General features: G+C 38.5%; 1 protein-coding gene across 3 annotated transcripts in view; it reads left to right on the top strand.

Annotated features, from left to right (window-relative positions):
- The window catches only part of LOC137283769 (protein N-terminal asparagine amidohydrolase-like), a 636,304-nt gene that overhangs the window by 481,226 nt on the left and 129,359 nt on the right, over positions 1–25,719 (top strand). For all 3 annotated transcript variants that reach the window (XM_067815452.1, XM_067815451.1, XM_067815453.1), the window contains one exon: positions 21,397–21,450. In XM_067815452.1, coding sequence (XP_067671553.1) covers positions 21,397–21,450 — 54 coding nt within the window. The remainder of the gene's footprint in view (positions 1–21,396; positions 21,451–25,719) is intronic.

Genomic DNA, 25,719 nt, shown 5'->3' with positions numbered 1-25,719 from the left:
ATGATTTCTGGGTAGTAAAATTTCTCGCTGTCTCTTTCAAATGAATTGTATTCCTCCACTGGCATGATCAATATTCCTTTCATCAATCGAGCTGACACGTTCTTGTTGATATTCCATATGGTGTCGCTCTTGTCACGTGATATCGGTCTGTGACGTAGTATCCTAACGTATAAAATGGTCATTTTCCCAGAGTTCTGATTTCAAATCTGCCTGGCAAGATCCTGACTAGTCACCATGTCAAACGCCAACGAGATGTTTTCTATCTCGTAACTGCCCTCGCCACCGTTTGGCGTACTAATGACTTTGCTGTAATCATTGAACGTGAGTTCGTATTCCAGCCTTTCACCCAGTGCGGCTTGGTAAAAGCTCTTAGGGATAACCCGGAGGTTGACTCTTTCACAGTCGCACTAGAAAACAACTCTGCCCTGTCAAAAACTAAACATGCATGATTACGGCGGTGCAAAACCAAATGGTCCTGTGGGCAGCCGACTGCAAGTACCCCCAAGGCCGCTAAAGAACTGCAAACCATACAATCCAAACTGGTGGCGGACAGCCCCACTGACATTACACAGCGTGCTACCTAAGTATCTGACGGTCTTGAGAAAGTGTTGAGTACTTACTGGGACAAACCATTACCAGGGTTTAAATTTCCAGTGAGGGAACTGTACGGACTAGATAAAGCCTTGAGACGCGTACGCGGAGAACTTGTGAACAACATAGGAAAACTGAACAAATTCGACACACACATAGCTCGTGAAAAAAACAAACACAGAGAAACAGAAGATGAGTATATAAAGCATCATATCAAGGAACGACTATGCAATTTAGAAGATGAGAGATACACGGGATTGGAAGCCACTTCCTCAAACCGTGAACATCTGAAATCCCAGATCAGTCGCATTTCGGGAAACAATCGATAGGATATTGAACGAGGATAAAACTTTGGCCGACAGGATCCGAACATTGTTCCGTGAGCAAGGCATCACCATTGCCAGCGTTCTGATGGCATTGGGCTTCATCATATCGACTATTGTATTATCAGTGGTAGGTTCCCCCACACCCCAGGGAGGTTCCCCCAGTGGTCCCCCGAGTCGTGGTGACGTCAGAGACTGGATAAAAGAACATCTCAAATAGCTTGGAGAGGCTGTGGCTAAACTCACTGGTAAGGCCACAGATATGCTGCTGGTTGGACGCCTGCATAGTGGGGTAAACCTGCCGGTCAGGCAATTTCTGTACCCTTGGCTCTGGTGGTGATTGCACTACAGTCGAACCCTGTTTATCAGGACCCCACACATCCGGGAACCCGGCCTTCCGGACGATTTTCATGTGAAACGAAACTTACGTTCATTAATTGTACTCGCTTCACGGGACCCCGCACTTCCGGACCCAGACGGTTAATTTTCAAACCATTCCCATACATTTCCATTGAAAAATGATCCAGTTATCCGGACAGAGAGATCTGTGCAACGTGCATGTGGATGTGTCACGTCAATACCGTTTACCACACGACTATGTGATTTCTTAATCTATCACAAGGCATTTGGTGTGAATTGATTAATTAGCCATCAAAACACTAGTGACGTGTGTCACTCGGCTTGTTCATCAGGATTTGGCGCGTGTGAAAACATCAGTAACGAAAACACATGTTAAGTAGGATTAAGGGAAACTACATTGTAATTGTACTGTATATAAAAACTTATAAATCGACCCCTGCTATCTGTCGCGATGCTAGTTAAAAATAGCCTGCCACTTGATCAAGTCATGTGATCCTGTCCGGAAGTTTACTTTCTGCAGACAGCATAAATTCGATACGATGTCGTATGCTTTTAGGGCATTTAAAATCAACAAAAGAATATGCAATTGGCAAAATAGAAACTTTTTGTCATCGATTTTTGTTTTTCATCTAACTTATCATCTGAAGCTCCACACACTACACGATTATGTCCGAGACAACTTAACAAATGGTAACCTATGTTCCGCCTTCCACGTATTATCGGCACACTTATATGTTATGATGATTCACTGTTATTACTACTGACTGTTGATTTATTGATAGACGTACGTGAATATTGTTTGCTTTCACTTAATTGTCACATTTTGGATGTTGATCCTGTTAACCAGACGTCTCGCTATCCGGACGATTTTCGAGTGAAACCAAAACGTCCGGGTAAACGGGGTGCGACTGTATACCAGTTTCACCCCTAGGGGTGTGGGGGGTTTTCCTCCACATTTACATCAGCATTAACACCTAATTTTTGGTCTGCTGTGGTGATGATTATTTCATTGTAGTAGCCTGTTATTTTATTGATTCTCAGACACGTATCGCCTCTGAGTCATGTACAATCCCACATCGAACACGTAGTTGACTTTTGACCTAGCATATTGCAACATGTATTGGTAGCATTTTATAGAACTTGGTAGATCTACCGGTGATGCAAAAGCATCCTCAATATTAACCATGAACTGTTTCTGAGAGCCGTAAGCAGTTCCCTTACCTATGATACTGTAGCGCGTCTGCGATTGAGCGCCAAGAATAGCCCACACGTATGTTCTAATCGAATCGTTTAAATGGATAACACCAGCGCGAGTGTATCCTTTCAATGTATCCAGCATAAATTTTTTCCAGTCATCACCTGGTCCGTGTTTAAACCTCCAAACACGGTAATCCTTGCTGTCGTCAAAAGCCAAGTAACGGTCATCCCACTCATTCATCCCATTGCATTCCATGCCTTATCCTGAGGTATTGGTATAGGGAAAAAACAGACTGATACTCAGTCACCCATTGGTGGATACGCTAGGGCTGGCATCAGTTCCAATATCCCTTGGCCGGAGCATCAGTGGTTTGAAATTACCAGATCTAATTCCATACCACGAGCTATGCATTCATCTCGATCAGCTTAACACAACTGATCATATACAAAATGAATGTCCTTCCACGTTGTTGAGAGCTGTCCTGCTTAAAACCAAAAAATACAATGAGGGCCGCACAGAGTCATTTTCATCACGTTAGTAAAAGAAATTGACAAATGGTAATATTTCTGAGTTAAAGATATCAATTTTAGATACAAAAAACAATACTGTAAATATAGGACACCTAAGCTTAACACTGCATATACAAAATGGCCAGTAATCAAGGACCAGGAATGCCAATGAAAAGATGCATTAATGTTGGTTTATCAGACTTAGGTGATACTAGAGGGTTTGATGACGCTGGAATAGATGGTACAATATACGCTTTTAAGCTTATGAACAACATTTACAAATGAGTTGAAGTACCCACCATCGTTGGCTCTGGTGGTAATTTTAACCTAGATACATCAGGATCTGACAGCCTCACATTTTACAGCATATATCGCGACAACACAGGTGAATGGTTAATATACCCATCGTTCGGTGGTAAATTCTTTGATTTAGAAGACTTTGATAGGCCTACAGATATTTATCAAAACATACCATACCATCTGATACACACTGACGACAACAAGTGGACGATGTTACCAGCTCAAATCAACTGGCTTCTCAACATAACACTAATCTCCCCATATGTTTCCATGGAAAACAAAGACCACTACCTAAACAAAGACGTAAACAACAGAACCCTGCTCATGGCTTACTTCCCATCACAAAGACGCAGTGTAACAATCACACCAGCCTCGAGTAGAGCAGTCCACATGCTGTTGTGTAAACCTGGGGAGAACGCGGTATTGCAGTTGGTTACTGAATTTGATGGTGTAACCACCCTCCTAGAAAGCCTCATGGATAAAACCACGCTCTCCATGCAAGTTTTCCTAGGTGAGCCACCGCCGAGCGATATTGAGATCGGGAAAGGAATCAAACTCTGGTGGGTTAAAAAAACACCAAGGTTGCATGTGTTCATTTTACGTATGGGTGGGGTGTGTTTCACACACAAGTTTACGAGATGTCACAGTGATAGTGGAAGACACTGTAACTCTAACCAAGATTTTTCTAACCAAGAACATCAATTTTATTAGTTTAAAGTTCATACATGAGACATTATCAGAAAAACAATTTGAAACTATTTTCTAACAGTATTATATAAACAATGGTATCCAATATAACACTCGGTGATCTGGGAGACACAAATGGGTTCAATTTACCTGGTGAGGAAGAAACCCCGTACCTATTATACTTTAAAGATAACGTATACAAACGAATGCCACTAGCAGTTTTTATAGAGTTTGAATGGATAATTAAAATAACACTAACCAACCTTTATATCATTTTTAATGATAATAGTTTCGTTTAAAAAATTATCAACAATGGTGTCTTTCTCGTGTCCTTTAAGCCCTTAAAAGATAATTCTATACAAGTGTTACCAATACCAGATCACACTGGCGGCAACATATTAGCCCCAGTCAACTGGAATGCCCGTTTAGACCTTGTCAGTATATATGATTACCAAAATGATTATTTCACGAGTTCATATGGTTTGATACCACACACTACACTAATTATAGATGTATATCTCGCAGAGAGTTCCACCAATCCAATAAAACTTTTAGATAGTCTTATTTGGCAAAAAAAGCATGAGAATAAAGGTTGTTGAATCATAATAAGGTACGGCGATTCACCACCATTTAGCTATCCACAATCAATAAGCCTTGATGGGTTTTGGGCATTTACTCAAACCTTTTTCTGTTTTCCTACACGATGATATAAACCTGACTTGAATTAGCAGCTGTACTGACAGGAACAGTTGGGTCAGTGTTAAATTTGTATCCCGCAAATTCAATCGTAAAGCAAAGAAACATGATGAAATTAGAATGCTTGCTGTATCAAAGTTAAATGCGATAGAAGATCATGTTTCAACTGCACTCAATGACAATAAAATCTCAGAAGAGGAGTTTTGTTTGATCATAGGTGAACTAGAAAAATACAACAAAATGAAAAGTGAAATTAGATCAAAGGTTCATAAAACATATTCTATAAGCATGGACGAGCATAAAAAGTATATAAAACAAGGGATACAGCAAGCCCAACAGGCATTATCACGAAAACCAACGGTATAATAGAGGATACACGCAGAGAGCCGACTGCAAGTCACCACCACTGCAAATCCCTGTGGACAGCCGACTGCAAGCCTCTGCACAACCACCTTATTATAGAGACTAGTTAAAATACTTTTTAGACTCACACTATTAGAGATGTATACACACCTATGTTAATAATGGTTCTGTGGTGGGTTGAAAATATATCATTGCCTGATGTCGAGGCTCTGATTGTCAACAAACTCAAAGAATTAGAGCATGGCATCTATCAATTGACTAGTGTTATTAATGACAATGTCTTCAAAGAGTATTTTATGACTAAATTCATTGCTGATAGTTTACATACATGTATATCCAGCTACCTAAACGACATGATAAGATAAGAATACGACACTGAACCCATAATTGATATAGTTACTCTGAATATAGCACATAATTACTGATAAGGATATCAGCTGGTGCACTGTGTCACACAGCACTTTATCGATCGTGCTATGCATTGCGTCTCATTGCCATAGAAACCCATTAAACCGAGATTATTGCTCTCGGTCCTTAGTAGCGCAGTCGGTTGAGGTGCAGGCTTATTGCGTGCAGTGGCGCAGCTGAGCATGATAGGTTCATATCCCGCCATTGCCCCAGACTGACTCCCTTGCATAATTTCATGACGCAAGGGTCAAGCAGGCCTTGTAACTTTCATGAACAAGGGGTCACAAATACATCGGGACACTGTCATGGCAAGAGAAGGCACCGATGCAGTCCCCCTTGGGGGAATGCAACAACATCCATCTTTCTTAATTCTACTTTGGGGGACTGTTGCTACAAACGGACCCTTTTACACTGTTTTTATTCTTTCTAATCTTTCTAGTTCTTGTGTATGTAACCAGCTCTCAGTGCGCACTGTGGGACTCAGGTATCCATCGATTCACATTTAAACATTTGTTTAGTCTAGTGAATAGGCCAGCCCACAGCGGAGGCAACTCCCACAGAGTGCTTGTGTGAATGCAAATGGGTTGTGTCTGTTTTTTCAGAGTTTGTGAAAAAGGGGTCTAGATCCATGTTTTTGATAAGTATAAGGCTTATATTGAATATGAGCTTGTCCCCTTATTACTTCTACCACTAAAAACAAAAGATGCTATATCTTAAAAAAAGAGTTTCTGTGCAAAGATGACAAATTAACTCTGGAGTAAGCGATGGACTCAGCATGAGTTTAGGAATCTTAAATTAGACACAGGAGTCCAGTGTAGATGATATCAGACATGAACAACACCTGCAGGTACCTGCGTGTGAGCAGTGTGGGAGGTCACACAGTGTCAACCCTGCCCAGTTCATGTGTACAGATCAGTATTCCGATCACACACACAGTTCACCGCTCCCTTAACAAATCACCTCACATACTGTCACTCACTTCTCATGATAGTCGTGACATTCTTAAACCTATTTGCAATCTCAACTATTTTTTTAAAATCTGAATTATATTAAAATTGATGAAAACACATCTTTTGTTGGTTTGTTTGTTTTAAAATAAACATAAAAGTCCTCATCTTGGAATAGACATCCACAGTCATAGTTCTCATTACAGCTGTCTCTAACCTTGATAACAGTGTCTTGTCCCTGTTCCTCTTTGTCCCTTCCATTAATTAGTGTATATGACATTCATTGGTCATCCATCCCCCTTTGCAGCATCTGTCATCATATCAACAGTACAAGGAAGTGCTATTGTTTCTCTGTCTGTCCTTTGTTGAGTCTTTACCTGTCCATTGTTGTCAAGAACTGTTTATATATGTGCGCATATCTATGTTGAAGAGAGAGGAGTTTGGTATTCTGACTGTCGGTGTTGTTATGACTGGAAGCAGGACTATGCTGCTCGTTGGAAATACCCTGAGGTTGAGCTGGAACTACACTCACCTCATTCATGTATACTTATTTGTCATGTCTTGTGTAAGCAACTAAAGAAGTTTGAAGCCAACCATGACTTTGTCTTCATCAACATGTTCATTTCCGTTGTCAATATGCAGTTCATATGCAGCATTGACTGGGGAATGGAACTAGCTTGGTATAATAGTTCCTTCATCACTTCTCTCACACAGAAATACCATTGCAGTGAAGCATCATTCAATCCATATACACGCTTGTTGAGTTTCCAAGCTTTTCCTCTCATGTTTACTTCTTTGGGAGCTCCTACAAAAATGTCCTTGTCTATGACTGCCCCCCCCCCCCCCCCATCCATTTCATGTTGACCATCACAGCAAGTATCATTTTCAAGGCTTTTCTTGCACATGTTGGTGAACCCAACTGCAGCTTTTTTGAAGCTCCATCTACAAAACCCCTTGCTGCCAGTCTAGCTTTCAATTTGACCAATCAAGGGCCATGGTAGAATTGGCCTTCAGTAGCCCATGCTTGCCATAAAAGGTGACTATGTTTGTTGTAAGAAGTGACAAATAGGATCGGGTGGTCAAGCTTGCTGACTTGGTTGACACATGTCATTGGTTCCCAGTTGTACAGATTGATGTTCATGCTGTTGATCACTCGATTATCTGGTCCAGGCTGTATTGTTTACAGGTCACCGCCATATAGTTGGAATATTGCTGAGTGCGGCATAAAACTCAGTTCACTCACTAGCTTTCAATTTGATTCCATTCTTACTTTCTTTAACTCATTAAGCCCTGGAGCCGCTCCACTGCCCAACACCTGGCACCCCTCGCTGACTGCCTGATTGCTGCGACGAGGCTAATTAGTGCTAATCATGCCTGATTTCCCTGGCAGGTCTCGGATATGACAGGAAACTGTCTAGTCTCACAAACAAGTACTGATTATTTAATTGTGTCGTAAAGATGTAAATGGGAAAGAGGCCGATGTGAGTACATATATTACAGCATTTCATGTAATTTATTACCTGTATCTCTCATACCCATTTGCCAGTGTGTGCTGTATTTTTATCAACACCTACGCGGTCTTTGTAGGTATGAGATGAACAAATATACAAATTCCTCCTGTCTCTCTCATCGTATGGACTGAATTATAATATATTTGTAATAGAGTTTAAAAAGAGGGGCTTGCATTATAATTGTCTAGTTTTTTTTGCCAATACCTTGCTCGTGCTTACTGACTATTTCAAGGAAAGTATCAATAGGTGTGTAAGTAACATGGAACATATAGATATTTATAGTTTGTCACTTTGTTCATCTTAACTTAACGCTGCAAACATATATCACCATTCATACACATACATACTGCATGATACATTTATCATTACTCGATGCTAAACAAAAGCTTCCCGTCATGTGAAGGGATAAAATATCCCGAATGTAACGCATTATATCTCAGTTACTCATTATATTGGCTGATACTTTGACCATTCGTATCGTGAGAACCTTTCACATAGGAAGGGCAAGGTGATGGGGCGTGGCCTAAATTTCTGAAGAGCACGTTTGGACACTCAAAGTGATAGGGTAGAGATTGATTATTGGCTTTATTGTTGACCAATGACTATGTTGTGTTTCGGCTGTATCAACTATGATGCAACAATTTGTGTATTGTAAACATAACATCAGTTACTGTAATGATGTATGAAAGAAACACATAAGACATATGGGAGTAGACTGACACTATGATGAGTGTATTCGTTCTCAGATGGTGAACACACATGTCTTAGTATTTTGGAAATGTGAAACAATAACGACTGAAATGCAACAGTTGAAGAGAATGAGTGAATTTAGTTTTACAGCGATTTTAGCTATATTCCAGCAGTATCACGCGGGCTTCACACATTGTGCCCAACAACTGACAAGAATGGTATACGGTACCATTTGTACAACACAACTAGTGCCTAAAGCGTTATCGTCCTTGGAACAAGTCTTCATGGTAGGCCTCAAAACAGTCAACGCACAAAAACACATCACAGCTTGAACATCTGCATTTGATGTCTCGATGTTTGCCAGTCCGTTTCATTGTATGTAAGACATACTTAAACCAAATGATGTCCCTCTCATATCATTGTGAGAGATTAAATTGTTCAAAACATCTATGTCAATGGCAGTAAAGACGAATTTACGCACATGCATTATATTCTATGAAAGAAGCGTTTTCGTTGATACATTGCTAGTGTATACTGAATATTTTCAGGAAAGTACTAATAAGCTAGTCTGTGACTTACATATAACAGATTCACAGTTTGTCGCTTTGGTTCATCTAGATTTAACGCAGAAAATATACGAACATATATGCATACATATTGTATAATGCTATTCCTTGCACATACATAAGACAAAGGGTCATGGGATGGGCGTCATCAAAGTTCCCGAATAGGACGTTTTGTATCTTAACTGTTCAATATAGTCCCTGATTTGTTATCTATGACCAATCTTATCATGAGATACCTGTCACATTGGAAATGACAGGTGATGGGGCGTGGGCTAAATTTCTGAAGAGTACGTTCGGTCACTAGACAGCTTGGATACAGATTGACTATTGGTTAGATCATTGACCAATCGATATGCTAGATTTCGGCTTTATCAACTCTAGCTATCATGAAAAATTTTGTGTATCGTGAACATACATAATCGTAAGGATGCCTGAAATGTACACGTAGGACTAACAAGCACTTTGACGAGTTTATTATTTTTTTCTAAGCGCTCAAAGCGCTACAAGCCGATTTTTTTTACCCCGGATAACCCAATCCAATCATTGAGTAGAGATAGTATTTATTTGCGTATACTTTTTGCGCACACTACTTGTACATCAAACATAATGGCTTGCTGAACATTTCAATATAATCTGTTCATTGTTATGAATAAATATCATAATTCAAGTACATGTATTATAGAATTCAAAAAAATAACACGATACTGATTTATTGTGATGTATACACCTGTAGTTGAATCTCCCTAAATATTTATGAAGATGGGCATACTTATATTTGTTTTGAAAGCAAACGAGGTTCAGAAGATTGGCAATGGGTGTGACTCCGCAAAACAGGTTGTCCAATGATGTAACAGGGCATAAGTTTGTTTTACACTTGTCACCGGACAAAAGTTTACCTCGACATGCATTCGAACAGAGGCTAGTGCTGTTATTTTGAGGTTGAAAGAGGTGTTCATATATTTAGTGTTGTCTGATTGAATGATTATACGCATCAATTCCGTAACTGATATATTCTCCTCCTTTTATTGACGATGGATCTGATACACGTGATCATTACAAGAGATCAAGTACAAACGTTTCTTACACAATGCTTATGTAAATTGCATTGAAAAATCACATTTCAAATAAGCATGAAACAGCTTGAACAAAATACCCCAGTTACCTTTGTATGGTTTATGTGTACTATATGTGTATATTATGAGTAGATGCAAGATTTATCACTTCATATTCGATTATGTATTATTGTCAACTTTAAAAATCAATAGTTGCAAATGAATTAGGTCTAAATTAGTAACTTGGTTTATTTCAAATATGATTCATTATATGAACTATTACAATGAATGAATGAATGATTTAATTTAGAAGAAGGTTTCGTAACCTTGTCACCATTAATTCAATCAATGTGCAAACATAGTATCTTACTATTCCCTCCCAATGACGAGTAACAAACACATACCTCCTGTAACAACATCTCATAATCCCTTTTCTCGAAGGCATGTGTTCATTTGCTTGTATAAGCCCCCGACATTGCAAGCAATTGTTATCAAAACACATTAATAGTTCTTCTGATTAAAACAGAAAGTAATCTCTTTTGTAAGAAAGGCTAATCTTTGATCATTACTGCTAAATTGATTGAAATTATAGGTATTGTACGAATTTAAAATGTAAAACCCCCAATACGCGGCTCTCGCTGAATGAGAGGTGCTTTTCATACCCCCCAATATGCGGCTCTCGCTGAATAAGAGGTGCTTTATATTACCCCCAATACGCGGCTCTCGCTGTGAGAAGCTAATTAATTTGCCGCATATATGCGGCTCTCGGCCTTAATGAGTTAATTGTGTATACCCATCTTGTTGACACACATTTCTGTCTTGCATCTTCAACTGTCTCTTATACTTGATTTCTTTTCCAACTGTCTAACTCTGCCTCTTTCACTTCTTCTGACATCATGACAGAATCATCATAACACCATATCATCATAACATCTTCTAACATCATGACAGAATCATCAATTTCATCTTCCGATCTCTGTGCTTGTATTTCATCATTCACCTTCAAGTCTATGACAGTACTAAGATCCAGAGATTGCTGAACCCGGACCCAAGTCAAAAGGGACGCATGACAAAAGGGCCCTAAAATGGACAAGTCAAAAGGGCCACAAGAAAGTTAAAAGGGCTGCATGAAAAAGTCAAAAGAGCCTCAGATCCCTAGTCAAAAGGGCCCCATATAAGAAAATAATAACATCTTTTTAAAAAGTATTGTGTAAGATTATACATCCATATCCTTTTTACATACTGGTTCAGTGTTAATAAGATGTTTAAATAATTGAAAGAAAATGATGACAAAGAATAGAGGTATGTGATGGTAATATATTTCATCTAAGCAGCAAAACACTTCTTATTTATGATTATGACAGATACTTTGGCAGAGAAATTTAACAATGGTACCACAACACACCTGTAAGAAACTAAATTCTAAGATACTTCAGTGAAAGATCAAAGGCGCTGACAATATTTTATCAGACGATAATGTGCACTATTTGCATTATGTCACAATGTGTTGACGTCACTGCGCCATTCCAGCCTGCCCCCTCGTAATCAAACTTTTTTGCATTATGTTCCAATGTAACCGACGTCATGGTGGATGTCAGCTGCCATTGCCTTGTACAGCCTCCCACAGAAAACTGCTTCATCGCATCCCATTTCTTGGTTCGCAGTTGCATCACACAGCTAACATCACTGGTGGAAATATTATGTTCATGTTTTCCGACAGATAAAATGTCTCATAAAATTTTACAGACACACAGTAATGTTTGCAATGTTTACATTCCCACAATACAAACATGGTATGTCACATGACTAGTCAGCATCAGCTGAATGTGCTGATCTAAACTTTCACTGGTAGTAGAAATGAGACGGTCATATTGCCTTGTATGGTTTAAGAGAATCACAGATGTGATTAAAATGATCTAGAGAAGATATTTAACCTGAACATAAACCATCACCAAACTGTTCATCATTTGTTTTTCTAGTAACATTTGTCTTAACCCTGGGGGCTGACACATCAAAAGAACAGCGCGTCAGTTAGCCGTGTACGAGGATACTTAATTTAGGTCACAGACACCATTGTTTGTTTTCTGCCATAGATTAATCAAAATTAGGCTTCGAAATTATTAAGAAATATAGTTTGCTCTACTACCATGTATAGAGTGATAAAGCACGCTTTCATCCTGAACTATTATATCATGAAAGCACTTGGACGCAAGCGAAAGTGTGCTTCATTACACTGTACAGTGATGGTAGAAAGAACTGTATTTCTTAAATATTACACAAAAACACACATATTCAGTATATACCTTTGATGCCATATTTGTATTTTGACAATCATGTAAGCTGCCACAAATGCCTGTTACGGTTGATAATTTTCCATGACAAAAGGTGTAAGAAATCCCCAGTGAACCAGCAAAACAGAACAATGACATGTCTGAAACATTCAAATTCTGTATTAGTAAGCAAGAAAGCAAGTTATACAAGGTCACAAGTCAATTTCACAATGCCAATTTCAAATGCAATGTAAATGAGGCAAATGGATCACAAAGTATATATAGCAAACTCACCAAAGTCTTAGTGCGAGAGAGAAACAGTCATGCAGAATGTAACACAGTGAGTGGTCAGGCAGCAGTAGATCAAGAGTTGGCAGCGATTGATGATGTATACTCCAGTAATGTGTGTCGGTGTCCCCCCCGACCCCCAACACGGCAACTAGCCTTTATATATATGTTCAGTTATTTCTGAAAGTTTGAGCACACATGACCATTGCAACTCACATGCAATGCCTTTGAAAAATCTCCCGGTAGTAAATAAATAGAATGTCAAGGACAAATAACTCCAACTTCTGGAAAGCCTGCTGCCAAAATCCTAAAAGTACTGACTACCTATTATACGAAATGTGACCCATCGTAATTATTATTCAAAACACTAAACGTTGTGACCCAATAATAATAATTACTTAATTAATAACAAAATATATAGAAAATACACACTCGTTACATGCGTAAGAGAATAAAGAGTCTATAAATATTTCAGATTATTGTTTTACTTGTTAATAAACTTTACAGTTGAAATACATATCTTAGCTGAATTTGCTCAGTGTCAATGCGTGACCGTAAAATCCCGGACAGACTTGTTTTTGAGTGAGTTTAAGTGTGTCATCACATCAGCAATATTTCAGCCATTTCATGATGAGAAGTAATTTATGCATTATAATTATTGGTCTTGTAAAAACCTATCAATGAAGGGCAGTAAGATAACTAGATTATTTTATCACATATTCCAATTTATAATTAGTAATTAGTAATTAGATCTAAGACTAAGAAGACATAACACCAAAGAGGTTGATGAATATAATCCCAACTCTAACACGAATGAAAACCAGCCTGTTGTTTTGTGTGCCATGTTACTCTACCCATGAGTCAATCATGACTTCTCATATGTGTTTCCACCCCGGCATGCGACAGAAGAGTGTCAGTGTTGCTCTGTGTACATACTACTAACTTTGGACTCCTTGGAACATTGTTTTCATCACTTTAGAATGGATTATGGCCTAGCTTTTTTCAAAGTGCACGAACATAGATCCCCAGCGGTGAGTCTTGCGCATAGGCTAGCAGAGAGCAGATTTCTGGTGGTTCAGCTTTTGACATATACTTTTTAACTATACAACAGGATATGATGGAGCATATGTGGCATAAATTCAGTGTTTTGCCTGACTGTTATCTTGTGAATTTCTCATTCTAAAGGGAAACAAATATAACATTTACACTGGAAAAAAAGTTCACCTTTTTCAAGCTTGTAAATCTCTTGTAAAGATGATGTTTACAAGACATTTACAAGCTTGGAAAGATGATGTTTACACGACATTTACAACTTGTAAAGATCCACAAGGGGAGATAACTGGTGGGTGATGGTAAAACGGTCCGCAAGGCCTCAAATTCACACCTAATAAATCCCAAAGGCTAATTACAGTTTGACCCCTGGACATAATTAATGAGGTAATTGGGGCGTGAAATGAGAGTGGGACAGACCACTCTTCAGTGGAGAGAGGTCATTCTGTTAGGGGTAGGATACTGATGCTCTTACCACAGTGTTCAGTGGAGTGAAGATGCATGGGTGTTTCTTTTACTATGCACAAGCTGTTTAGAAAAAAATTCTGACTCAGTATCCCACTTATTTTGTGTTTGGGAACAGTGAATAACAATACCATAAACAATATCACCTTGTCACCTGTGATAATATGCTAAATGATAGAGATTGTGTTGTGATATATGTTGCTATGAATCATGTGGTCGATCCAACCTTTACCAATAGTACCAGTGATACAGATGGGATAGGTCACCTTTTGAAATACTTTACAATCATATTTGATTTCTGTTGTTTCTGTTGATTCCTCCTTTCTGTGGTCAGCCAAGCAACAATCCACCATAATCCCATAAAATCATTGAGGCATGATGTCCAATAAGCCGAGTGAACTGTACCTAACTGAATAATTTCAGGCTTCGTGGGACTACACCTGTTGTACACGGGCTAGTTGCAGTTAACACATACTGCTATATTTAACATAACTAAACAACAACCTTCAGGAATGGAACTCCATGACAGAAATGTGCCCTGGACAAATAACAGGTAAGAGGTTGGCATGGGAGGTTAAAGTAACTTGTTCGAAAAACCCATCCCAACGTTTTCGAGGTCATAAATTTCATGTTGGACTGGGGACGCAAATTAATAAACTGAACATGGTGCAACATAGTGCTGGCCAGACACTGTCCCAAAGAAAAAGAAACATCAAGACCTCCAGAGAGAACTGCCCACCCTGGAGCATAGGGCATTATTGATATGTTGTATTATTTTGACAGGTTATCTCATGGAACGAAACTTTCTAAAAGGGCACATAAAAAAGAAAAACACAACTTTGCAGATTCTGATACCTTTCGGTATGCAGTTACCGAAACAAATCATAGAAAATGCCAATTCAACCTATAAAGAAAAAAAACGCGATGGAAAAATAATCCGCGAATTCGGAGTTCAAGCGATTCACTAAATTTCACCCAGCGCTGGGGGAAGAAGATGTTTCAACAGTTGTGCTGCGCTGCGCCCATAACGCATGCGCAGTGAATAGGTTCGCGGAGCTTGAAACAGTATGCATGCCCAGAGTATGAGGTCGTGAGCAGTAGTCTAATCTTGATTGTGTACACAACCAAGTAAATAATCTACTCGTTACATAAAAAAAACATGTTGATTGTAAGAAGCAGCCTCTATCACAGAGAAAGCTTGATGTCTGGTTTATTGACACCTATATGTATGGCTGCCTGTCTGCTAAAGACAATATGCAATACACAGCTTCAATCATTGACCACATGCCATTGAAACTTAACACCTATCAGGCTATACGCCATAAACAAAATAAATTGATTGATGACACGTGCACCCGAGTCCTGTCTCAGCCACATTATGCAATAAGGCAGGTGTGATACTTGTACATATTACATGTTTTTTATGTCTCTGGGTTGCAAACAAACTACATCCGTTTTTCATGGATGACTGGATCTCACGGAAACTGGTGCAAACGCTTGTCAGTTTCAAGTCCTGTTTTGTACTTGGACGAATGACAGTTTCCAGTAGTTCACCATCTCTACTGAGATGAGTTTTGATTGGATCGAACGCAAATTCAGAGATTTACAAAACCCAACATCTCAACATACATTCTTTATGGATAATAACATAGTGTATATGATTTTGTTTGATGTATATTTGACGGTATATCAATCCATACTGAAACGATGCATCATATACAATACAAAAAATTGATATCCACAAAGAATCTTACTTTCTTGTGACTTGCCATACTTCTAAAATGCCCATCTTTCTGAACACACTATGGCCCCACCTTATGAGCGCTCGGCGTATCAGCAAATGAAGCAGACAATCGGTTGCCGTCGTTACACTTGAGTGCACATCCACCAGCTATGACTGGGTTTGGTCTCCCGCGGGCTTCCTTACGAGGGACAAAAGTCCAAGTACAACCAGGGATACTCTACAATACTCTATATGGACTCCCTGGTACAACATATTGCACTTCTGAATCGCGATTGTACACTTGTAATTTTATTTATTTTCTTACAAACAGCAGAACTGATATAATGGAATATATGCGCCGAGGAGTGGGTTGTTTAGGTGGTGAAAGTTGTAATGTGCTGAATTTGTTTCATGACGCATGAACAAGGAATTTAGCATATCATAACATTGAATAAATTTGATGTTCGCTTGATAGTGCTCTGTGGTCAATACTGCAGTGTTGATGGAAATGGTATTCTATAATGTGGAATTTGTTTCACTTTTATAATACTCATGTCTTTCATGCGAATGAAATTACCCCAAAACAAATAGACAGTGTCAAGCTTACACTAGATGTTTATTTACAGGTTACAACAAGAAAGAGGAAGATAAAATTTCATACAAAAACATTCCATTTACAAATTTACGGAAAATATGTTACACATTATTATCAAATATACAATAAACAATGGGGTAGCGTTGTAGTTGTGCATTCTTTAATACTGGTTCATGTTTTGCTTTCATATGGCTGGGGAGGTCTGCCTGTCGCATCCCTTCGACTCGATTTCTGAAGAAAACAGTCAATATGATTAAACTTACATTATGTGAATGGTAAACCAATGTGAAAATAGAATCAATGGTTATTCTCATAATCTCATAGCAAGTATTATTGATACTTGTGTATTTAGTGCATTAGAACACAGGTGTTGTATGGTACAACCTTTTTTCTCCTTTGAAAGATCACATAGATTAATATAGACTAACAGCTAGTCTCTGAAATGAACATATTTTACTGAAAAAACGTTCATAGTGAAAAAAATAATGAAATGGAGCCCTGAGACTTTCTTCATTTTCTGAAGCTAAGGAAATCTAGACTTGCCACATTTTCTAGACTTGCGTGGGCTTTCTTGGATATATATACCTCAGGGTCTGTACGACTGACTAGGATTAATGCTGTGGGGTGATTGTTACTGTATCTCCCAGCCTTGAACAAAGCCTCAACACATAAAAAGGCCTAATCCCTTGTTCATTGATGAGCAAGTCATGCCAGTAAGGGTTCATTAATTAACAAGGCCTAATGCCTTGATATCATCTCAGTTGAGATTCATCAATTAACATGCCTTCTTCCTTGTTAATTGATGGTAAGCTAAGTTACGTAGTGCATCCTCTTAAAACAGTTTCATCTAATTCTTGATTCCCGAAAGCTAGTTAAATTGGTTTTCATGTTTACTTACTGTAGTTTTTCTGGAACATTTTCTCATGACATCACTGTGTTTGTTTTGGTTGTTCTTCTTTCTTGAAACGGTTTCCTTTTTTGTCTGCAAACATCTTGTCATAGCCACTGCAACAAACAAGATACAATACCCTGACAGAAACTTTATGTTTCAATAAAACTGACGTATATTATAGAGTGATTACAGAATTATAACAAGAAGTCGTCACCAAACACATGCAACCGATTCAAACGGTTGAACAAAATCGCCCTTGAACATCACATTTTGTTGCATAATTTTATTGTGCAACAAAAGTCACATTTGGAGCTCAAGAAATGAGCATTCTTATTTATATGACAGTAGGTTGTGCTCATTTTTTGTTGTGCACTGATGCATATAGGACAGAGCATTAAGCAGAACTGCAATACCTTGAAACTCAGCGTGTGGAATAACAGGGAGAGCTGCCTTAGCATCCTTATTCTGTCCTGTTTCCAACCTGAAAAAATACAATTCAAAATTTATTGCCAGCACAATGAAGATAAATTCATGTCGAGGTTATGGTAGAAACACCAGAAGTTTTACTTGTTGAATGGTTTAATGCATTGAAACTCTTGCAGTTACTGTATTTAAATCATATTAAATTATATTCTTACATCTGTTGTGGATTTAGGGTCATTCCTCTTACAGACTCAGCATTCCATAGAGCCTGCCTCACAGTTGTCTGTGAAAGTAAATTCATGGGAAAAATGCAATTAGCATTTTGAAAAACCTAACAAAATGACTAGCTGGTATTACAACTAAAGTCTTAAATAAAGTCGAATTACTGCTAATACAACATCGAATAAGAATTTCCTGTCTGAAAACGTTACAAACATTTACAAAGAGATAAACAATCAATTTAGTTTTTAAAATATGTTTGTGTTAAATTTGATTTTGAAATACCTCAGCGATTTTGAAAAGGATATATCTATTAAGATCAGTATTCCATCCATATAATGATGTGTGATATTGGAACCCAAAATATGTATATGCATGAATACTGGGATTAGTCTGTATTGCTCCGTCATTGTTAGGAAACCTATGTCTTAAAACATAAAACAGAACGTTTTACGTCTGTAAGAATACGTCCAAAATCAGTCTTATACTAATTATACATTATAATTGAAATTACATGCAACAGGTAATCCTTCAACTCAACCACAAAAAAACAGCTGGTGTTACCTGGGGAATATATTCCACCCCCATAGCCTGATTAAGTCCCAGGAAGGATATTTATGACATGTAGTAAACCTTTGATCAGCTGATTAGTCGGGCTGTTGTTCTCATATTGTGATTCAATATACTAAACACTTACTGAATGGCAGGGATACTCTACGACTGTGTATTTAGCTCCCTGCTAAATGATATGGTAGTCTTGAGTGTAAGATTTCTCAGCAACCATGCTGCTGAAGGAACACATGGCGTCATCAGGATTGCCTTACTGATTTTACAAATAATATACTTGCGTCATCTGCAATATACTCACCTGAGCTGGATGTGCCCTCTGAAGAAATATCGCTGACAGACATTCTGAACGACTTTGTAGATGTAAAGTCTCAAATTCACGACAGCAAAAATGTCCATATGTTGGTGTGCAATGATCAACTGTATTTTCCAAACGGGTGTTCATATATGTATTTAGATCTGAAAAGGTCATCAAATTACTTTGAGTTACTCTTCCTCTCTGTAACTTCTCCAACCAAGAAATACCATGGACAGTACACGTATACACAACGGTTTGTGAAACATGTAAATAAAGGTATGTCACTTTAATATGAATTTTACCAATTGACCATGTTGTTGAAATAGACTATTGTTCATCAAGACTAAGCGTTATCAAAACACTAACTCAAATCAGCCAAATAATCCCACTAGTGATATCCTCTTTGGACTGTAGTTGTTTATTTTAAGAGTAAGAGGATTATAAGGCATGCTCAACTGGGTTTAATCCCACACAGCCATCACCAGGGAATGATTTACACATCTCATTTTTTGTGCTTAATTATTGTGTTTGTTTTTTATTGAAAAAAAATGAAATGGGATTGTGAACAGCTTTACAGTTTATATCGACACCGGTACCATACAACATACAATACAAAATTTAAATGCAGCATGTGTTGTCACATATATGTATATAAATTTGAATTACAAACATGGGTAAAGCTTGAAGACAATCTTATATGGAAATAGTGAATTATCTGATCTTAATAATCTGTCCATCTTAAGATCTGCCTACCTCTTCGCCACTTCTTCTTTTAGATTGGATACTAAACATGATTGAAGAATTAACCTTGTGGTTTGTCATATGATAATCTTGTATTAGAACTTTGGTTTATTTACCTTTGCAAAGTGCATTCCACACATACAAACTAATTGTATTAATATAGAGCATTTATGAGAATGTTATTGGTAAGAAAATTATTTTTGGTGTCTTGATAGTAAAATTATGGATGCTCACCGAAGTAACCATAGACTAAAGACAAAAAACATCTTCAAGCAGAAAGGAAGACCATGACAGAGTATGGAAAAGTTTTTTCCCATCATGTTGAGTCAGTTGTGTATAAAGTGAACTATCACTGTTGACACTGATGATGTAGGATTGTGTAGCACTTTAAGAATTTCTTATATTTGCAAAAGGTACCAAATGCAAAACAGTGTACAGTTATGTAAGTTATGTTTTATGTATGAATGATAAATTAAAAAATTATGTACGCCGAACATAAACAAACAAATGATAGACCGGCACGCACCATTTAAATATTCTGTAACATACTTCTTGTAAATGATTATATAAATCTTGTTACACAATGATTTGTATTAATTCATTTGAGTATTTGCTCCAGTCCACACGTACTGACATCACAACCAATTATCTATTGACATGTTTATGAGATTTCTTGAATACGCCAATTGCATAACACCGTTAATGAGCACCAACATAAAAGGTCTAGTGACAGGTGTTATTTAGAGAATGCATATAGTTCCCACGGAGTAGAGTGGTAAAATCACCGGAATGAGCATGGGATGATGATCTCGAACAAAGGCAAGACATCTGTCTTAACAGTCACAAGTACTTAGTATTTAGATCAATGTTGGCCGTACACATCAACTTTCATGTTTTCATGCACCAGACGCAGTTGCATTGATATAAAGCACAAATGGACTATACAAATTATGGCTTATTCCTTTCCATTATTCCATTCAGTTTTCATGAATAAATATGTCACATGCAAGATCTATTATGCATATCAACGGTAAGACTCTAACAGAACAAAAAAAATACTAAATTAGTAAGTATACAGAGTCATGGGGATTCTTGAGAAATGGCAAAATTGAAAGAAGTAGTTGTAAAATCCTTCCTAAATTTACAAAGTTTACAAGCCTTGTAAACATCACCTTTACAATTATTGTAAATGTTTGTAAATATGACATTTAAATTTTGTAAATTTTTGTAAATCACCCTTTTTTTTCTTGTGTTACCAGGGATGCAAATGTTTACTCACTTTTTTCTGCATAGTTTGTATAGAATAGGGATGTATTTTTACAAGGCTTTCTTATTTGTAAGTTAGATATTGTTTGTTTATATTTGGGGCTGTGGATTGTAAATGAGTCTGAATATTTTTATCTCCCAAAATATAGTCGACGCCTGCATTGTTGCAGCCCCCAGACACACAGCTGATTTTCAGCTGAAATCACTTTCACCTGTTGCCATCCCTGACACAGTGGTCAAAGTAAGAGAGAGGTGTGTACTGTGAGATAAGATAAGTATATTACTGTACAATGTTTTAGTTAAAATTTCCACTTTTCATTCTGCTAATCGATTATCAAAGAGTTGATGAAAATTCATGTTTAAACATTCATGTGTTTAAATATTTGTTGTTTTTTCAGAAATCAACACTAGACAAGTGAATGGAGTGCCCTTTCCAATTGTGTATGGAGTAGGTGAGTGAGGAATATCATTGAGTATGACATTAAACAGCTAACTAACATATGTAATTATTACTCGCCTGTGGAAGATACTGCAGTGTAAAATTTTTACAGCAATACTAGACAAATTTTGTCATTATGGTTTATATTTATGACGTCATAATGCTAGAGCCTATGTGACAATGGTATTAGACCTTGCATGACTCACAGAAAGCTGAGAGTGACCATACTGTAGACAGTTTCTATCAAATTACATTGGAGCTAATAAATAGAATACTAAACTCGCTTTCCTGATATATCATTTTTATTAAACTCATGGATCAAACTCACTTTTGCTTGTTGATGTCAAACAATTAACTCAGTTAATAAAAATGGTATTACAGGAAAAGTTGTTTAGTATCCTCTAATCAGGAGTCTTTGATAAGCATGAGACTCAGTTGTAAAATTATGGTTTCACTGCATGATCTGTCTTCTTTGCTGTTGTAGGGCTACCTGTTATTACACTGGAGTGTTGTGTTAGGTTTATATCCTGCATTAGGAATAAACACTATGTATTTAGCTCTCCAAGGCTCACTAAATACAGTGATTATTCTTAAGGCAGGATATCAACCATTCCAAAACACACTTGCATGATAAGCTATATTTTTCTCTATTTAGGGCATTAGATTACACAAATTAAGTAGTGTCATTTTTTAGGGATGAGAAGGATGTGTCTGATGATGGTGCAATAACTCTTGAACAGGCATCTGGAATGAAATAACCAGTTTATACCAGTGTTGGCAGGGCAGTGAAACCAAAGGTTGTGTATGTATTCACTGAGTTAGGAATAGGAAAGGAGGAGAGCCCTGTGATATATATGTCACAGTATTGTAAACTGTGGGCAACAATGCCATGTATCACAAACATATATTGTTTTATTACTTTGCTTCAGTTACAAACATTTGAATTAGACAATTAAACATGAAATGGGGATATAACCTTGTACAGTCATGCCCCGTGTATCCGAAACACTAAATTATATGCATTTTTTGTCTCGTATATCTGGATGGCTAGTAGTATAGGGAATGACAGTTCTGGACCACTTTCAAGAAATGTCTCTACAAAGCCTTATTTAGTAAATAAGGCTTTGGTTGGGTCATTAGCTCTTGCTACTATTACCCCTACTACAAAAAAGTTGGCGGTAATTACTATGCCTACTTTGTGTTGGTAGGAGGTAACACTGTGCCGTACGGTACGATCAATAATTCTTCTCTTACAAACCCCCTACCCGGCCCATCCCTCAAGTAGTATAAGTTAGGTTCGTCGGCTTTCATATCCACTTTATCTATGTTGTAAGTTTTGACTGACCATATAGGATCGGTGGCCCGCTTACGGCTATCGCCCTCGTGTTCCCCTATGTTATGTTTATATATCGATGAAACAGTTTAACGTGAACCGCCTACGATCTCTTTGGTGTTCATAATAAAGGCTTGCTGGGCTTTTTGTATCCCCTGTTCTATGTACTTTTTTTTCTCGTCCTCGCTGATAGCAGACTTACGAGACTTGGATCGAATATCTTGTTTCATTCCGTTATATTTTTTGAGTTCAGAGAGGATTGAACGAAACTCCTCTTCTGAGATCTTACTGTCAGAGAGTGCCGTGGAAATACGCTCACTCACTGTGTTCAGCTTTGCTTCGGCCAGAACCCTGATCTCGTCGTGTTTCAATGCCTTACGATTAAGTCTACGTGATACTAACTTAAGCGCCAATCCTGCCAACCCTGCCACCCCAGCTGTTATTTCAATACCTAGCACTATAGGTGCGGCCACGATGGTAGCTAACAACCCAACGCCTGCCGCCCCTAGTCCCATGCTGGTTGCCATAAGGGTAGTGTCAGCCCCGTCCACGATATTGAAAGCTCTATTGTACTTTTTACATAGTGCTTTCCGCGTGTCACGGTCTTGTTCTAGTTGACGTTTCACATCACATAACTGCCTCAAGCGGAACCCATCTACGGTTTCCAGCGTCTTTGCTACTTCCTCTACGACTGGGTACAGACCCATCCTATAATGTATATTTTGAAAGATATTTTAATTGGGTTTCAGTTAAAAATCTATCAATGAATTTGAAGTCTACAAGTTCTAGACTACTAGTCAGGGCAATAGGTGAGAGGCTAATAGAATTTCCTGTTGTAATAGAAACCCCACGGAGGCTTATTAAATGGTTTATAGGACCCGTGGTATCCCGTTGTATAACAATACGACAATATTGGTCTATGTAAGACCAGCGTATTGACACCCCGGGTAAAATTTGGTGTACTATTGGGGGGGTTCCATCGAATAAAGCTGTAAAGAAGACTTCTATGATGAGGGTGAAAGGGGAGGATATTCTATCAAGATTACTGCTAAATGTTAATTTATTGTGTGGATAAGCACTTAACCCCTTTTTTTCGTAACCAGTAGATGGTATGTGTACTAATGTCCTCTCCGGAATGAAATCCCCGGCCCAGATACCGTTGTTCTTAATCTTAGAGACAACCCCATTATTTAATGTGATATAAGGTGAGGTGAATGTTAAGTTGATCAGCCATTTGGGCTCTTTTAAATCTGGTAACGGCACCCGTCTGTACACGTTGTCTTTGAAGTGCAGGATATATAATTCATCTTCCTCACCAGGCTGATCGAATCCCTCCGTGTCTCCTAGGTCGTTAAGCGTAGTGTTGGGATGATGACTGGTCATTATTATACTATTACGATATAATTTCCAACTGGTTTTCTGATAATAATTCAGGGGTTAACTTCATACCCATGAAGTGTATGTTGTCAGGCAGGAAGATATTGATTAGTGATATCTTGTTTTCCACGATCACGTTGACCCCCTGCAGACTGGTCTTGGAGTCGACACCCACCCGCACGTAAACATTACAAACTTGATACTGATGTTGTTTGCCCCACCCGAGTTTGATCCCCTTCACGATCTCGACATCATTCCCCGATGGTTCCCCTAGGTAGACTTTGATGATCAGTGTTGAGTTTGCTGGTAGATCCTCTAGTATAGTGACCACGCCTTCGAATTCAGACACCAACTGCAATTTCACGTTTTGTATGGCTGGTTTACTCGATAGCATGTGGGCTGCTATAGTGTTGACTGGGCTGACGACTATGCTACGTCTCTGAGTTGGGACGTAAGCCACGAGCAGGGTTCCATTGTTCACGACTTTGTTTAGGTGGTTGTCTTTGTTATCAGTGAACACGTAGGGGGAGACGAGCCTAATATTGAGAAACCAGTCGTTATCGGGTAACAACACCCACTTGTCATCTTCGGTGAAGACGAGCATATATGGTTTGTTTTGGGCGACGGTAGTGCTCTCAACATCGTCTAAGTCGAACAGTTTACCACCGAACGATGGGTATATTATCCAATTATTATCACCGGTGTTGACAAGGGCGTACTTAGTGTTGACTGTTGCTCTTGTGGTATCTATCATATCACTTAGGGTTCCACCGGAGGGGATTTCAACGCGTTTGTAAATGTTGTTTTTCAGTTGCAAGGCGTACGATTTACCATCTACTCCGGGAGCGTCGAAACCGCGCGTGTCTCCAAGGTCGGAGATCCCGATATTGACGCATTTTTTCACTCCGGGCCCTTGTGCGCTGGTCATTTTACGTGAAGCGTTAAGCTGAGGTATCCTATATTTACAGGATTATGATTTATATCTAACACCGATATTGTCAGCTCAGGTATGTTGCCCTGGGTTAATCTCTTATACTGCCGTGGTGAAAACGACTCGGTTCTACCGTCGTTGAATTTCTCAGTTTTCACCGGCACTGCTCTCAGTATAGTGGAAGGGTGACCTCCTTGAATGTTGTACGTTGTGCTCACCTGACCGAGATGAATGTACAGCTCTCGGTACGGTACTAGGTCGGGTAACTTCGTGCCTGTGACGGTTGTTGTTGGTTTTATCTCGTCAGGAGACATACCGAGTATCCTCGCTAATGGTCGGCCGAGCCTCAAGGAGGTTCTTCCGTTGTTGATTAACACCACTGTGCCGTTTGAGTCGTTCATCTTGAGTTCGGCTCCCAGGGGTTTGAAGACCTCGTCGTTGAGAGAGCACACGCTGTAGTAGCCGTCAGTTATCTGACTGCGAGTTCCACTGACGAACAGCTTATTGTTGCTGATATTAATGTTAGTCCATTGCGGTAGGTAGGTGATATCGCAGAGTGCGACTTCGAGTTGACCTGACGTGTTATCTGAACGGCCTCACCGCTCGTTATTCCTGGAAGTGTTATGTACATATTATAATAT

Source organism: Haliotis asinina, chromosome 5 (genome assembly GCF_037392515.1).
Source record: "Haliotis asinina isolate JCU_RB_2024 chromosome 5, JCU_Hal_asi_v2, whole genome shotgun sequence".
Lineage (NCBI taxonomy): Eukaryota > Metazoa > Mollusca > Gastropoda > Lepetellida > Haliotidae > Haliotis > Haliotis asinina.
The sequence above is the reverse complement of the archived record's forward strand: the minus strand, read 5'-3'. Positions and strand labels throughout refer to the sequence as shown.